General features: G+C 43.5%; 1 protein-coding gene across 1 annotated transcript in view; it reads left to right on the forward strand.

Moving 5' to 3' along the window:
• The first annotated feature begins 204 nt into the window (after nucleotides 1-204).
• The window catches only part of thada (THADA armadillo repeat containing), a 78,566-nt gene continuing 64,534 nt past the window's right edge, over nucleotides 205-14,236 (forward strand). The window contains exons 1-21 of the mRNA XM_068567288.1: nucleotides 205-285; nucleotides 797-885; nucleotides 1,096-1,205; nucleotides 1,876-2,006; nucleotides 3,537-3,685; nucleotides 3,780-3,812; nucleotides 3,898-3,946; nucleotides 4,136-4,323; nucleotides 4,946-5,040; nucleotides 5,151-5,374; nucleotides 5,550-6,298; nucleotides 6,519-6,673; nucleotides 6,795-6,950; nucleotides 7,473-7,580; nucleotides 7,655-7,778; nucleotides 8,753-8,898; nucleotides 9,892-10,138; nucleotides 10,231-10,366; nucleotides 10,504-10,640; nucleotides 10,993-11,143; nucleotides 11,676-11,823. Of these exons, the coding sequence (XP_068423389.1) occupies nucleotides 810-885; nucleotides 1,096-1,205; nucleotides 1,876-2,006; nucleotides 3,537-3,685; nucleotides 3,780-3,812; nucleotides 3,898-3,946; nucleotides 4,136-4,323; nucleotides 4,946-5,040; nucleotides 5,151-5,374; nucleotides 5,550-6,298; nucleotides 6,519-6,673; nucleotides 6,795-6,950; nucleotides 7,473-7,580; nucleotides 7,655-7,778; nucleotides 8,753-8,898; nucleotides 9,892-10,138; nucleotides 10,231-10,366; nucleotides 10,504-10,640; nucleotides 10,993-11,143; nucleotides 11,676-11,823 (3,312 nt within the window). The 5' untranslated portion in view covers nucleotides 205-285; nucleotides 797-809. The remainder of the gene's footprint in view (nucleotides 286-796; nucleotides 886-1,095; nucleotides 1,206-1,875; nucleotides 2,007-3,536; nucleotides 3,686-3,779; nucleotides 3,813-3,897; nucleotides 3,947-4,135; nucleotides 4,324-4,945; nucleotides 5,041-5,150; nucleotides 5,375-5,549; nucleotides 6,299-6,518; nucleotides 6,674-6,794; nucleotides 6,951-7,472; nucleotides 7,581-7,654; nucleotides 7,779-8,752; nucleotides 8,899-9,891; nucleotides 10,139-10,230; nucleotides 10,367-10,503; nucleotides 10,641-10,992; nucleotides 11,144-11,675; nucleotides 11,824-14,236) is intronic.

Below are 14,236 nucleotides of genomic sequence, written 5' to 3' on the forward strand. Positions count from 1 at the left end.
CAATGTATATGTTTGGAGAAGTTGCACACAGTTCACAAAAAAAATACGTTTCAACAACATGAAATTAAATATATTGTATTTATATTAATGAAAGGTAGATATACATTGCATGTTATATTATATATTGCGCATGATGTTTAAAGTTGTATAGTTTATAGTTTTATTCTGAAAATATATACCGGAAATGAAAGCCTTTTTTTTAATCCTCGAGCTTGACATGAAGTACAGCTAACATTAACAGCCGAAACAGAAGAGCTCCAAGTGCGAACCTCATGATAAATTGAGGTGAATGCTTACTACTGTTATTCAACTTTGGACTGTTGTTAAGCCGCTACAAGTCTTTGTGAGCATTGCGTTGGTCTACTGCATCAGACAGTGTTTACCATTTGTGTTTTCCCTTTACATTCTGGCCGCATAGACAGCTAACTTAGCAATAGTTAGCTGACAGTTATCCGAGCAGCGGTAACGTTATTTTAAGCCAAAGTAAAGGAGAAAACAGTGTGTGTGTGTGTGTTTGTGTGTGTGTGTGTGTGTGTGTGTGTGTGTGTGTGTGTGTGTGTGTGTGTGTGTGTGTGTGTGCGCGCGCGCGCGCGCGCGCGCGTTCGTACATGTGCCCTCATGACAGGGTAAGAAAAAAACGTTTCCCATTAAGGGACCGATATTAAGGTGACAGTCAATTAACGCCATTGTATTTCAACCCTCTGGTTTGTATTCTGACAGTTGTGAAGTTCAAATTATTGTTTTAAACAAACATTAAACATGCTGAATTAACTGATGCTGTGTGCCTCACGTCCAGGGCAGGCCAAGTCATGGTGGTGAAGAAGAAGACGACAGGGATAGTGGAGGCCGTAGTTCTGGATGAGGAGAAACGACACTCGCTGATAGGTAATGTGACTACACTGCTATGGTTGATTAAATAACAAAACAATGCATCCTTTTGCCTGTCATCCTATAACCAATGGGTGACCTTAGGACAAAAAACTAATTTTTGTTGGTTCAGAGTCCTTGGCTTAAAAATGTCTGGGAACCTCTCTCTACACTCCACCGCTGCATTGTAATATTTATGCATACATCATAATTGTGTTATCTTTCTAGTGTCCCTCTCTGTGGATGGAGGAGAGGATGGAGTCCGGCAGGTCGCCCAGACCCTGCAGTCCTGCTTGGAGCTGTCGGAGCCGGTGCAACAGATTCAGCTGGTTAAAAAGGTTGGTTGGGAGTAATGCAATATGTAATAAAAGAGTAAAAAGCAAGCAGCTGTGAGCGGGTCCTTGCTCTAGCCGGCACGTCAGGGACGCCTGCGGGTCGCCGGCACGTCAGGGACGCCAGCGGGTTGCCGGCTCGTCCGGCCGAGAACGTGCGCCTGGTGGGCGAATGTTCCAGGCCAGATGTGCTCGGCGACCCGCAAGCGCCCTTCGCCATACTGTACGCTGTAAAAAAAATCTGCGAAAGGTGAACCGTTTTATAGCGAGGGACGACTGTATGTGTGTATTTCATACGTCTATTTTCACCAGGACTGACAAGTGTTCAAAATTTAGTGAGTTTTGGAGTATGACAAGTCCCCCAAAACAGCGCCCAATGTTCTAAAATAAAACTCTGAGGTGTAATAATATTAATACCGCTAACAGTTTCAATAGGGTCCTCTTGGACTGACTATGTCAGTCGCTCGGTCCTCTCGTACTGAATACGTCAGTCGCTTGAACCCTAATAAATTAAAAGTTCAACATGCATCATTATGTTGACTTCATAGATGACGTGATGTAAAACGTTGTCTAACACCAGGTTTAGTGTGTGTTCACTTTCCACACTTTTCATCCATTTCCAAACTATTCCGGATGGAATGCAGTACTTGACCATTGAGTGTCCGTTCTGCATCAGGCAGGGTCCCAGCTGGAGGCGCTGACTGAAGAGAAGCCTGATGGAGCCCTTCTACAGGCTTGTCTCCACGCCCTGTCTGTGGTCTACACCACCCTGCAGGCCAAGAACCCCCTGCGACGAGTCATTGCCAGGTACACAGCTATCTGTTCAAGTCAATGAAATGGGAGACGATAAGATGGCCTGTTTAGCAGCGTCGATTTTAATTCTGTCTTCAAATGACAAACGGCAAGAATTGTTCCTCCTTTTATCTGTTGTGTGTGATTCTAGTCACAGGTGTAAATGCCATATCAGAGTTCAAGTAGCAGGGAGTTCGGCAACCTGTCGTCGCCTCTGAAATGCTCTTGTATCGAAAAACGTAAGGGTCCTTAACTCATTTTTAAGACCTTCAAAAGCCACCGGGTAGTGTGGAGGATTTGGCTGCAACAAGCATTGTGTTTGCAAATTGCAACCAGCTCCTCCCAAATCCTGCCGTAATGGCGTCAGCCTCGCTCAAAGGTGGTCCTTACCATTATGACACCACTTTTAGGAGCAACGGGAGTCAGATGGTTAAAAGCTCTCTTCAGGGTCAGGGATTGGTTTTGTTCGCGCTAGGGCTGCAACTAACGATTATTTTAATAATCGATTAATCTGTCAATTATTTTTTCGATTAATCGGATAAAACAATAACAATTTTAAAGCATTAATTTGCAACCTTTTATTACAAAAACAGAACTGACAGTGAAAAAGATCTTAACAATAAAGAATTCATAAAAAATAAAGAAATACAAATCAGAAAACTAAACAGGATTTGTTTGAACGTCAGAACTTGTTCTGTACACTCACAGACATGCAAACTCACACAAATGCACACTCACAGACATGCACACTCACAGACATGCACACTCATACAAATGCACACTCACAGACATGCACACTCACAGACACGCACACTCACAGACATGCACACTCACACAAATGCACACTTACACACATGCACAGACACACACACTCATAGACAGACACGCACACTCACAGACACACACTGTCTATGACTGTTGAACGCAGGTTTGCACCTCAGAGGAGATATTTACGCGTTGCTTCTCTTGGAGCTCCGCGGTATTTTAAAACGAAGACGTTACCCAACAGCGTAACCCAACAGTGCGGCTCAAACACGGGGAATGAACGACTAGCTCGCAAGCTAACGACAACGGTTAGCCTTGCTGTTAAGTTATTGTACATGCAACGTGACTATACAGTGACAATACAGGGCTGCACCAGAACTTTCTGGACGTTCTATCTGCTGCGCTGCGCTCCACTCAACTTTTGTTCAATACTCAAACATCTCCGCGACTTATTGAGCAGCGTAATAATTGCGCGACACAACGAATCGATGATGAAATTCGTTGCCAACTTTTTTAACAATTGATTTTTATCAATTTTATTGATTCGTTGTTGCAGCCCTAGTTTGCTCTGGGCTTTCGAAGAAACAAAGACTCGCTCCCTTTGTAGGTAGAATTGAGGGGTTTATTCTGTCACTAAAAAAGATGATTCGACCTAATGAAAACATAGTTTTGCATACTTTATTCCATTTCTGCTACTGGATCCTCGAAATGCTACACGCGGTGCCTTTTAAGAGTTTAGCCCCCTTGATCAATAAAACGTCTCTGTTTTGCTTTCCTCAGTGCCTTATCTTCAGCACCAGCCTGGTTGCAGGAGCACACTTTAAGCAGTTTGTCTGCCTGCTTGTCAGACTGTCTGTCCAACCCGACTTCAGAGCAGTACCCACACATTGTAGACATTGTCGCTGCCTGTCTGGACGGCTTTCCTCTCGGTCAGTTGGTATACTTCTTTTACCACAGTTATCACATAAATGTGACCTTTTATTAGAGAATAACGACTTTTACATAATTGTCCTTTTCCCCAAGGCGAGAGATGCGTCAACAAACTGCTGTCTGAAGGTAAATATCCTGCTTACTTGTTTAGAAGGAATAAAAAATAAGTGAGAAAAGCCTCTCATTAACTCTCTTCTTCTCCTCTATGTAGTGTTGCTGTTTCTCCACAAGGGAATAAGTGAATACCTGCACCTGAATAGGTAGAGCAGCTGTGTTCCATATCTCGCTGTTCGTATCTGTTTTATACTTTGTGTCTCTGTATCACACATTTAAAGGGAATTTCAATTCAATTACAGTAACATGTTGATGATACGTAAGGGAATCTGGGGACAACCTAATAGCTCGTTGTTGAACCATGTGTCTCTGTTGCCCCCTGCTGTTTGTCCAAGTGGCCTGACAGGCCGTCACATTGCTCAGGCCCAGCTGATGCAATCGTGCCTGGCTGCTGTGAAGACGTCTGTGCTGGTGATCCAGAGGTCCCAGCAGACGATCAGTCTGTGGACCAAACAGAATTGCTGCGACCTGGAGGACACCCTGAGCAACCTGCTGGGTCGCTACGTGCACATCCTCACCAATGGTACAAAACAGGACAAAAGAAATGTAGAAATAGCCTGGCATACACAGCCAGCTGCTGGATGTAGACATGTAGGTCTGCCTTCATATGAATGCAGAAACATCCAGCAACAGCTAACCTTAGTAATTATTTATTACTTACTCTTGCAAGAAATGTTAAATTCCAAGAACAAATGACACACATTGTTCCTGATATCTCCGAGTATTTTAATGCTTTTCTTGGCCCAAGAGTATGTTTCATCGTACCTCTAAGCTATGTTTATTTTAAATAATAGACACAACCTTGAAATCATAGGTAATAGATAATATACTATATTGGCCGCAGCTACAGCGAGACATTGTGTATTTTGTTAAAGCGAACTTGTGTATTTTTGTAAAAAAAAAGTTTTTTCAGTATGGTATCGTCTGATTCTGTTCACAAAAGATAAATCCGTTCCACGTAGCTTCACAAAAGCTGATCAGATTGAAAAACCCTCTGAGGCAAATTTGTGATTTTGGGCTGTACTTTCCAAATCTCTCCACCACTTCAAAAAAGGACCATTTACACTTGTAAATAGGACATCAATAGCTACGCTTACACACTTCCCTCTCACTTCTTTTCCCCCCTTTTCGTTTTCTGTTACTAGAAGAGTTTATCCAGTCAGTCCAGAGCACAGCCGCCATGGCTGTAGTGTTATTGATCAGGTCCATCATGGGTTGTGGCGATGAAGTTGCCACCGTGGTGAGTAGAAGATTAATAACTCTGTATTGTGCACATTACGCTTGAGAGTGTTGGACGAGAAGCTCTGAATGAGACGAACTCTGGAAATGTTTTTGTCATTTTTGTGTCAGGTGTGCAGTTTGCTGCGTAGCTCGGGGCTGGGTTTGGACTCTGCTCCTCAGTGGCTAAAGCGACAGTGTGCGGGTCTGTGTACCAGCGATCGCCCGGCGGGTGTCTCCCTATACCTGTGTCATGGGGCTCTGGCCATGCTGAGCTGGAAGGGCGCTCTTCCAGGGCCACAGTGGGAACAATTGCTGCTGTTAATTCCAAACACTCTGCTGGATCTCGATGTCAGGTAGTTCTGCAAAACAGATCCCCATTCAGTTCTTACTACTCTAGGTAGCAATCCTTTCATCGTGCAAGAGGTTTCACAATTAGAAGTTGTCTCGAAGGTCCTTTTTAAGACAAAAGTAAGTGATTAATAAACTCAGCATCTTGACAGCGTGTCTGTATTTTCTTCTTTACCATAGTATAAAGGAGTCCAGTACAGCCATGGTGGTTGCTCGCGTACTGACACTGTGGAGCAGTGCTGCCCTGGACTGCTTACAGGCGGGGGGGCAGCCCTGCCCCCCTTGCCTTCAACAGTCCCTCAGTGGAGGCTCGGAGCTACAGCAAAACCTGCTGGAGCACATCTACTCCCACTGGGAGCATCCACTGGACGGGGTCCGCCACCAGACTCGCTCTCTGTTCCGCAACCTCCTCCTCCTCAATCAGTACACCAGCCCATCCGTCTCCGACCCAACCGAGGACCGCTACATCCCAACCGAGGACCCCTACCTCACAGGGCTCACCCGGAGTCTGCTGGGGTTGGAGTGGCACATGCGGGGGAAGTACGGCTCCTTGGGCTGCCTTGTGGAGCTCTACGGGGCAGGCCACCTGCTCAATGTCCAGCCCCAGCTGCCCTCGTGCCTCCTCGGTCTGATGGGCGACCAGACCCTTGCTCCGTACGCCAGTGACCTACTGGAGAGGCTGTTTGTGAGCCACAAGGCACAGCTGGCCAGTGAGGCGGGTGCAGCAGACGAGACAGCCTCACGGGACTGGATGGAGTGCTGGCACCAGACGTGGGTCATCCCCTTGCTGCAGGTGCTGTGCCGCGCCAGGCTGGACCAGACCACGTACATCCTGGACTATTTCCTGCCCAAGCTGTTCCGCTGCAGCCCCTCCAGTCTGGCACACATGGTGCTGGCCTTGCAGGACACAACAGCGTTGTGCTGCACAGGTGAAGGAAGACGTCTGTACATAAAACATGCAATTGCACCCCCATGAATCTGCAATCTCTTTCCTTCTGGTTATTCTCATGATATAAAACCTGCGCATTAATGTCTCAACTTCACAAAGCAATCTGTTGTGGGAACAAATACTGTCAAAACATCTCCACAGTTCGCGGACATACCAAAATTTACAACTCTCTATAAATGCTGTTGATCTGTCCTTGATAGGTCCTTCGGGCAGCAGGGGTGCATTGGGAGCTCTCATGACGTGCCTGCGGGCAGCAAGGGCCCAGGGTGTTGTTCCATCTACAAAGGAAGGTCTGTGGGGAGGACTGGTGCCCCTCTCCCTGCTCCAACAAGCCCTTGTACACAAACACGATCAAGTGAGTGTCTGTGCCTTCATGTGCTGTTTTCACAACTGTTTGTGTTTTTATGTTTCCAAAAATGTCGTGTGGTATGTATTTGTCTTGGTCTTCCAATATGTCATCCAATCTTACCCGCCAGGTGAGGATGGACGCTTTGGGGTTAGTGTGTGAGAGCCACCGCAGCACCGAGGCTGTGACCACTCAGGAAATGGACCTCATCCGCCACTTCCTGCTGCCCAATCTCAACAGTCAGGCACCAGGCGTCAGACAGCAGACAGTCAGCCTACTGAGGAAGGTCAGCTAATTATCGCACATTACTTTTTGGTGTTTAAAAAATAAAAGAATTATGCTTTCTCTGAAGGCGACATAATTCCTGCTTTCAATTTTTTTATTATGGATTTTATTTTCTCACTAAATTTGAAATGTTAAGGTAGTAAAAGTCAGCTTGTTCGACTCGGAGCAGTATATACAAAAATTGGAACAAATTATCTTTGCCGGGCATAAGCCTGTGGAAAGCTCATGCGGCCGTTTATTTGTGTGTCCACGGCTAATCTTGAATTCTTAACCCATTCAGCCTGATATTTTTGGTGCTCATTTATGACTGTATGCTCAAGGACTCTCTGGTTGCTGTGATTCATATTTTTTGAAAAATGTATTTTATTTACTTCTGACTCTTCGCTTCACTGAATCAGCTGTTATGGGCCATCAACTGCAACTGCTTAAGTAGAAAAGCGCATTTTGTGTAATTGGCTAGGTTACAAACAAACCTCACCTATGTAACATCCTTAGTCATTCCTTGAAATCCTCTTCTTTGCAGCTGCTTTGCAGAATGAAGGACAGTACTCTGCTGCTGCAGAAGAGACTGATCCAGGAGAGGGAGCAAAAGCGAAGGGAAGGAGACCAACACACACTGCATCTGTACAAGGTATACCACACTCACTACAACGCAAAGTTCTTTTGGTTATAAACTGAACTGTGTGTTTTTATGTTGTTTTGTAGGAGTTCCTGGGCTGGCTGTGTGTGAAGTTGCTGGACGTTTTGCTTCCTGGATCTTCTTTCTCAAAATGCCTCACGTCCCTCCACCTGCTGTGTCTACTGGGCGAGCTCTTTACCTTCAGTACTGGTACACATACTGCTCATTAGTAGCAACAGTCATGTTGCAAAAGTAGTACAATATTTGATGATGTTATTTATAAAAAAGCAGCTCATTCATTTTAGCATGTTAAACTAGCTTGTAAACACTTTTCATGCACAATACCAGACAGTTACAATGTGTCTTCCTGGTAAATCCATATGCATAGTACATTACACTAAAGTTGACCAAAGAGCTCAGAACATGGTGTTGTATTTAGGGCTGTACCAAATACAGTTTGCATTCTGTCATTCAGAGGAACAGGTTACACAAATATTTTTAGTATTATAGTATATCTAAAACTAGATTACTGTGGTGGCTGCATGGGATTGTGATCCAAACATTTCCAGTAAATCCAGAGAGTTGCAACTTTTAAAAATGATTGTAAAGAGATGACTGTAATCATTTCCAAAATTTAGTTTAAAATGTAATTTGTCTGCTTAAATCCATATTTGTTGGTGTTGAGCATTTCAAAAGCTTTTTACAAAGTTGCTCTCTCGTCGACCATACACACTGTAAAGATATATTCATGAAATACTTATTTTTAAATAAAAAAAATAATATTTATTTATTTATTGCTCGTACTCGATTAATCACTTTCTTCAACGTCAGAATTTTGTTTTTAGGATCTTGAATTTCTTTTTTAGTGATGACATCATAAATTATGACAGATTTTCCAAACGGCAATCTGAGCTCTGAATTTAACACAATGACAACGCTTGGTCCTCGTATTCCGTCCAACACGCTCAGAGCAGTTTGGAGTTCAATGCTTTGCTTAAAGACGTCTCAGTGACGATCCTTGGCACATTTCATTTCATGTATCTCTCCACCGCTGCCTGAACCAGCAAGCCTCCACTTTGACGCCAACCCGGTGCTCGAGCTAACACTGCGTTCACTCTGCCTGCCGTCCCTCACGGTCTCCTCGTTGCATTTTCTTCACCTCTACCTCTCTGTGTCCTCCTCAGGGCCCAATGTGTTTGCCTTAAGTGAGGCTGTGACTTCTGCCCATGCTCAGAGTGTCCTCTACTGCATTGCCAGCAACTTCCTGGAAGTCAAACAGCTGGCCTCCACATTAGTACGGCAACTCCCACCATCGGCTGTGGGACTTCAGGTTAATATTACAAATATGATTCTTTAGATCTGGCACCTTTTTGGTTTGATGCCACTGTTTTTCTTATCGTAATAGGTTAATGATTTACTATTATTTATGTTATTTCTAGGGCTCGGCAAGTTAATGCGTTAATAACGGCGTTAATTATTTGATCATGCGTTAACTGCATTTTTTTTTTTGCATTGGGAGGATCTTATCACTGCCGCACACAGGTGATGCTCTTTAGTACTAAATAGACTGTTTATGTTTGGAAAATATGTTCAAAAATCCCAGGCGGTCGTGAGGAAAGAAGTACCGGAATCACTAAGTTATAATAAAAATATTTAATAAAAAGAGATGATGAAATACAATACAGACACAGACTGTAAACAGTCAGCTGTTGTGCCAACGGTCTGGGAAGAAGAGAGACCGAGATAAGCTCTGCGCTGGGTTAAATACAGCTCATTCGCTTGGCTTAAGGCCCCCATTGGTTAGTTTTTTTTAAAATTCCTTATTAGTTATCATTACCCTCATATTTTAATGCCCGCATTAAACAATTCTTATTACATGTGCAAGTCCAATATTTACACCCCCAGACTATTACAATTCTACAAAACCCAACATGTTGTTCCCTGATAAAATACAAATGTTTCTTCTGGTACCTGTTCAGGAAAAAAAAGAAAACCAATTTATATACTATTTATCTATGTATATTAGCTTGCTGTTGCTTCCAGAATGCCTGTTATATTGTTCTGATAATATTACTTTAAAATAAAAGCCTGCAATACACTAGTTTTTACTTAATTATTGAATTTGGCGCATAATGCAGAAAAATCATGCGATTAACCAGTTAAATGTTTTCAACTTTGCCCAGCCCTAGTTATTTCATAATTAAAATGTTGTTTACATTACATGTTGACATTTGTCATATAACTTAACTTATATTTAGAGACGTATCTCAGGCTGTGGCATGTGTTCAAGTTTTACTGACCTTTTGGGCTTTTATGGTGCCAGGACCCGGACAGGTTGCGCGGTGTGCTTCAGGCTGCTCTGGACCTCAGCACCAGCACCAAGCCCTTCGACAGTGTCACGGCATCCTACCTCCTCAACCTATTTCTCCACCAGCCAGATCTGGCCCCCGACCTGTGCGCGGCTCTGTTGCACTGCGCCCAGAAGCGGGGCCTCAAATTTCGGCCTCCTTCCTCCTCACCAGCGACCCAGCCCTCTGAAGCGGTCATCTTGGAGCTTAATGCGCTGGCTGGTAAGATCCATATACATAGACTTTATAAGTGTGTGTGTCTGTGTGGGCACTGGATAAAATGGATCAAATGATTGCGTTTATTTTCTCCTCAGTGATTCAGTTCTTACTACGCTGTCTTCAGTCAGAGGTGGTGAGGTCAAAGTCGTCTCTCTTGCAGGCAGCTGCTTCCTATCCCCTCTACGGCAGAGCCCACTGCATCACTGCTGTCCTGCAGCATCTTAACACTGAGTGAGCAAATGAATGCATGCACATCTACTTTCATTTGGATCTTCTGTTTTGCTGTTGGTGTGTATTCAAACACCAAAATCAGCCATAACCATACTAGTTATAAACTGACTTGTTTATTGTACGTTTTGTGTGTTTAGGAGTTTGAGTCAAGCAGAGCAGTGGCGATGTGTGGTGTCGGAGCTGATTGCTGTGTGCTACAATATGTCTGATGTGGTCTCCCCTGTGGTCCAGAGCTCTTCTCCAGAGGGCTTGATCCCCATGGATACTGGCTCAGGTAATCAGATTTCTCAGCTTGCTTGGCCTGAGATCAGGGGGTGGTTTGATTCTAATTTATACCACAGGTTCTTTGGCCATTCAGAGAAACTGTTCTTTTGACGTGCGCGCACATGAGAAACCCGCTTCTTGTGGCCAAAAAATATATTGTCATTCACAACTTTAAATTATATCACTAAATCTTAGAATTTACCTTGCACTTATTTAAACTACATCATATTAAGAACATGACATTATATGCAGCATGTTTTAACTTACTGTACAGGACTGACTGTTTTGGGTAAAGTGTGTCCATTAAAAAACCTCCCATGAGGAGATATTATGAATATAACGTTTTGTGTCTGTTTGAACAGAGACACCCGCAGGTCTGCAGAGAATCCTGCAGGAGATCCAGCCCAGAGACACCAATGACTTCTTCACATGTGCCAGAGAGCTGGACACGCACTGCGTGAATGACCGCACACAGACCCAGACAACACACACGGCGTCATCGAACACAGGCGAGTCGGAGTTTGTTTTGCCATTGTCATTACACAGAATGATCGCTTTCGACAGCTCGCTAGTCGAAACAGTCCCGTGTTGCAGTGATTCAGATGTAAAAGAAATTCAAAGTTTGTATCATCTGTCATATAATTTTTATTTTTCACTTGTGACTGAAGTGGATTGAGGTGGTAAAGTACAATGCAAGTAAATGGTGCCTGTGAGTGCAGTTCCAAGGATGTCCTGATGGGAGAAGTGTTTGACCTTATTGTTGTGTTCAATGTTTCTATGAGTCTTATTAAATGTTTGCATCATTTACTGTTACTTTTATAGTGATAAGAAAAATAAAATAGCTCTGTGCTAGGTAGTGTGTGACTTAATGCAAAACGACAAAAGCAGGGACATACGGTGGCTTTAGACGTCTCTTGGTTTTCACTAACTGCAAAGCTTTGTGGTACAAGACAAATAAACCTTTACATTTTATAGGTAATAACCCAAACATGATCAACCTTTGCACATGTGTCACTGTTCTTGTGTGTGTGTTGGCTCCAGACAGCGAGGGCTACAGGGTGACAGCCCAGATGGTGCTCGTATGTTGCTGGCGAAGCATGAAGGAAGTGGCCATGCTGCTTGGACAGCTGTGTCAGAGCATGCCTCTATGTTGCACCGATGACACAAACTCCGGACTCATCACAGAAGAACAGGTGAGATGCCGACAGGCTGAAGGTGCTCTCGTTCTGTGTTTAATCATGCATATTTTTTTTGCATTGAGAGGGGCTTATCACTGCCGAACACAGGTGCTGCACTTTAAATCTCTCCCAGACGGCGTAGTTCAGACCTGGGCGTCTTACGGCTTTCCCAGTCCGGCCCGCGTGAGGTTAATCAAAAATGAAATATAAATGAATACGATGCACGCCATAAATGCAATACGACACTGCTTTTACTTTGATGGCGATTTACATATGTGCACTTGCGATTCCGTAGCTTAACCGGCAGGCAGTGTTGCCGACTTGCCGACTTGCGTCAAAGCACGTATTGTTATGTAATTTCTGTTCTCTACGAGTGCTGTCGCGAGCCGCTCCGCCCCACAAAGTGCTCACAGGCTCTCTCTCTCTCTCTCTGCTCAGCCAGATTTATTGTAAATGTCACACACCAACATGACTATGACCACAGGCCAGTCATTTTCAATAATGAACATTGTGCGCACTGTCTCACACATAAACTCTCAGTTCAACCAAGTCACCAAACAAAAATATAATTTACAATAGCGTTTTTCTTTTACGAGTCGCGCATGCACAATTTTAACCTGTTAACGGCGTAACTCCTGTATCCTGTGATCCTGTATTCTGCTCTGTCCACTCCGTGTTACTTGAGGGCCCCGTCAAACATCTGTTTCCCCTTGTCAGCTCTGTCTTGTCACTATTCTTATCGCTTTGAAGTCACATTTTGGAAACGGCATTCTTTAACAAGGCTAACCATACTGTGACAGCTGAGCTGTGGTAATGTGCCCCCCCCCCGCCCCCTTACAACCCGCCCTCGATCACATCAGGAATTGGCAATCGCTCACAATGATGATTAGAAAATCTGAAAATGATAACTTCCCAAACATTAAGTGCCTGTCTGTCCGCTGAGATCCAGAAGGCTTTCAAGTATTCCTTTAAAAAAAGTGTGTGCGTGTGCGTTTGCGCGTGTGTGTGAGACCACACCACGCTGGGAGGCTCCTCAATTAGTATCCGGCCTCGTTAGCGCCGCACTTTCATTTGAGGCCCGACCCCGCTGGTTTAACGGCCGCGACGCCCCTCCCTTTCCACCGCATTCTTTCCAAATCACTTCCACCAGCAGCAGGAAAACACTGAGCGCTTCAAACAACACACACACACACACACACACACACACACACACACACACACACACACACACACACACACACACACACACACACACACACACAGGAATAGTTGTCTGAGCGGTTCAGCATGTGAACATCCATAATAACAAGGGTACCAGACATGGGCTGTTTGTCTGTGTAGGGGGTACAGGGTGTGTGTGCATTTGTGTTTGCGTGTCGAGCGTCTATTTACCATCCTGAGAGAGAAAAGAGGAAGTACTGTACTATGTGCTGAATATGTGTTTTCTTTTTTATGTTCATGATTTTAGAGTATCAATAATGTGTGCATCAGTCCTTTTACTACATTGTACTGTTATATTTTGGCAAATTACATTTATATTTCCTTTTTACTGTTCCTATTTGTTAAAAGCATTGATTTAAATACAATAGGATTAAAATGGTCTATCTACACAAATGACCAGTATGTTCCTGTTCTCCTGTCTTCTCCACATGCTCCACAATACCCTTACCCATATGTGATTTTTAAAAGTTCAATATTTGAACTGTATAAAGCGGCTGAAGAAGAATGCTTATTGATCCCTATAATTTGGACTTTACGGCAGTAGCACAGGGACAGCAATGGTACAGATGAATAGAGACAGTAAAATAAATTCTAAAACTAAAATGCGATAAGCTTAAAAAGTAGAAAGATACACACATACCCCTAAAGCTTCTTCTTTATTTTTTTTTATTTCCATCATCAGCTAAATATAATAATTTAATTATAGTTCCTCTGCAACATCCCTTACCATCTTCAGATAATAGCTATTTGACAAATGTTGGTCTCTTAAATATCAGATCCCTCTATAATAAGTCTTTTTTTATGTCATGATTTTATTACATGTAACAAACTGGACTTTTTTTATTATCACAGAGACATGGTTATCTGAGGGAGATTGTAGTCCTCTTATAGAGGCAACGCCCCCTGATTTTACACACCTTCATCAAACCCGGCTGTCAGGCAGGGGAGGTGGGGTCGCTGTTATTCACAGAAAAGATTTTAAATGCACTCCCATCTCACATAGTCACTTTACATCTTTTGAACATCTTGGTTTTATGGTAAACTCCAAAACTCCTGTCATATTTTAATATTCCACAGGCTGCCAAAGCCGAACAATATCTTTATCCATTATTTTGCGGAACTTTTAGCTGCTTTTATGCCACAGTATGACAAAATTCTTATTTTAGGTGATTTTAACATACTTGTGTGCTGCCCGTCTCACTCTTGT

This window comes from Clinocottus analis, unplaced genomic scaffold, assembly GCF_023055335.1.
Source record: "Clinocottus analis isolate CAN_PGR_092001 unplaced genomic scaffold, fCliAna1.0.p SCAF_8, whole genome shotgun sequence".
Lineage (NCBI taxonomy): Eukaryota > Metazoa > Chordata > Actinopteri > Perciformes > Cottidae > Clinocottus > Clinocottus analis.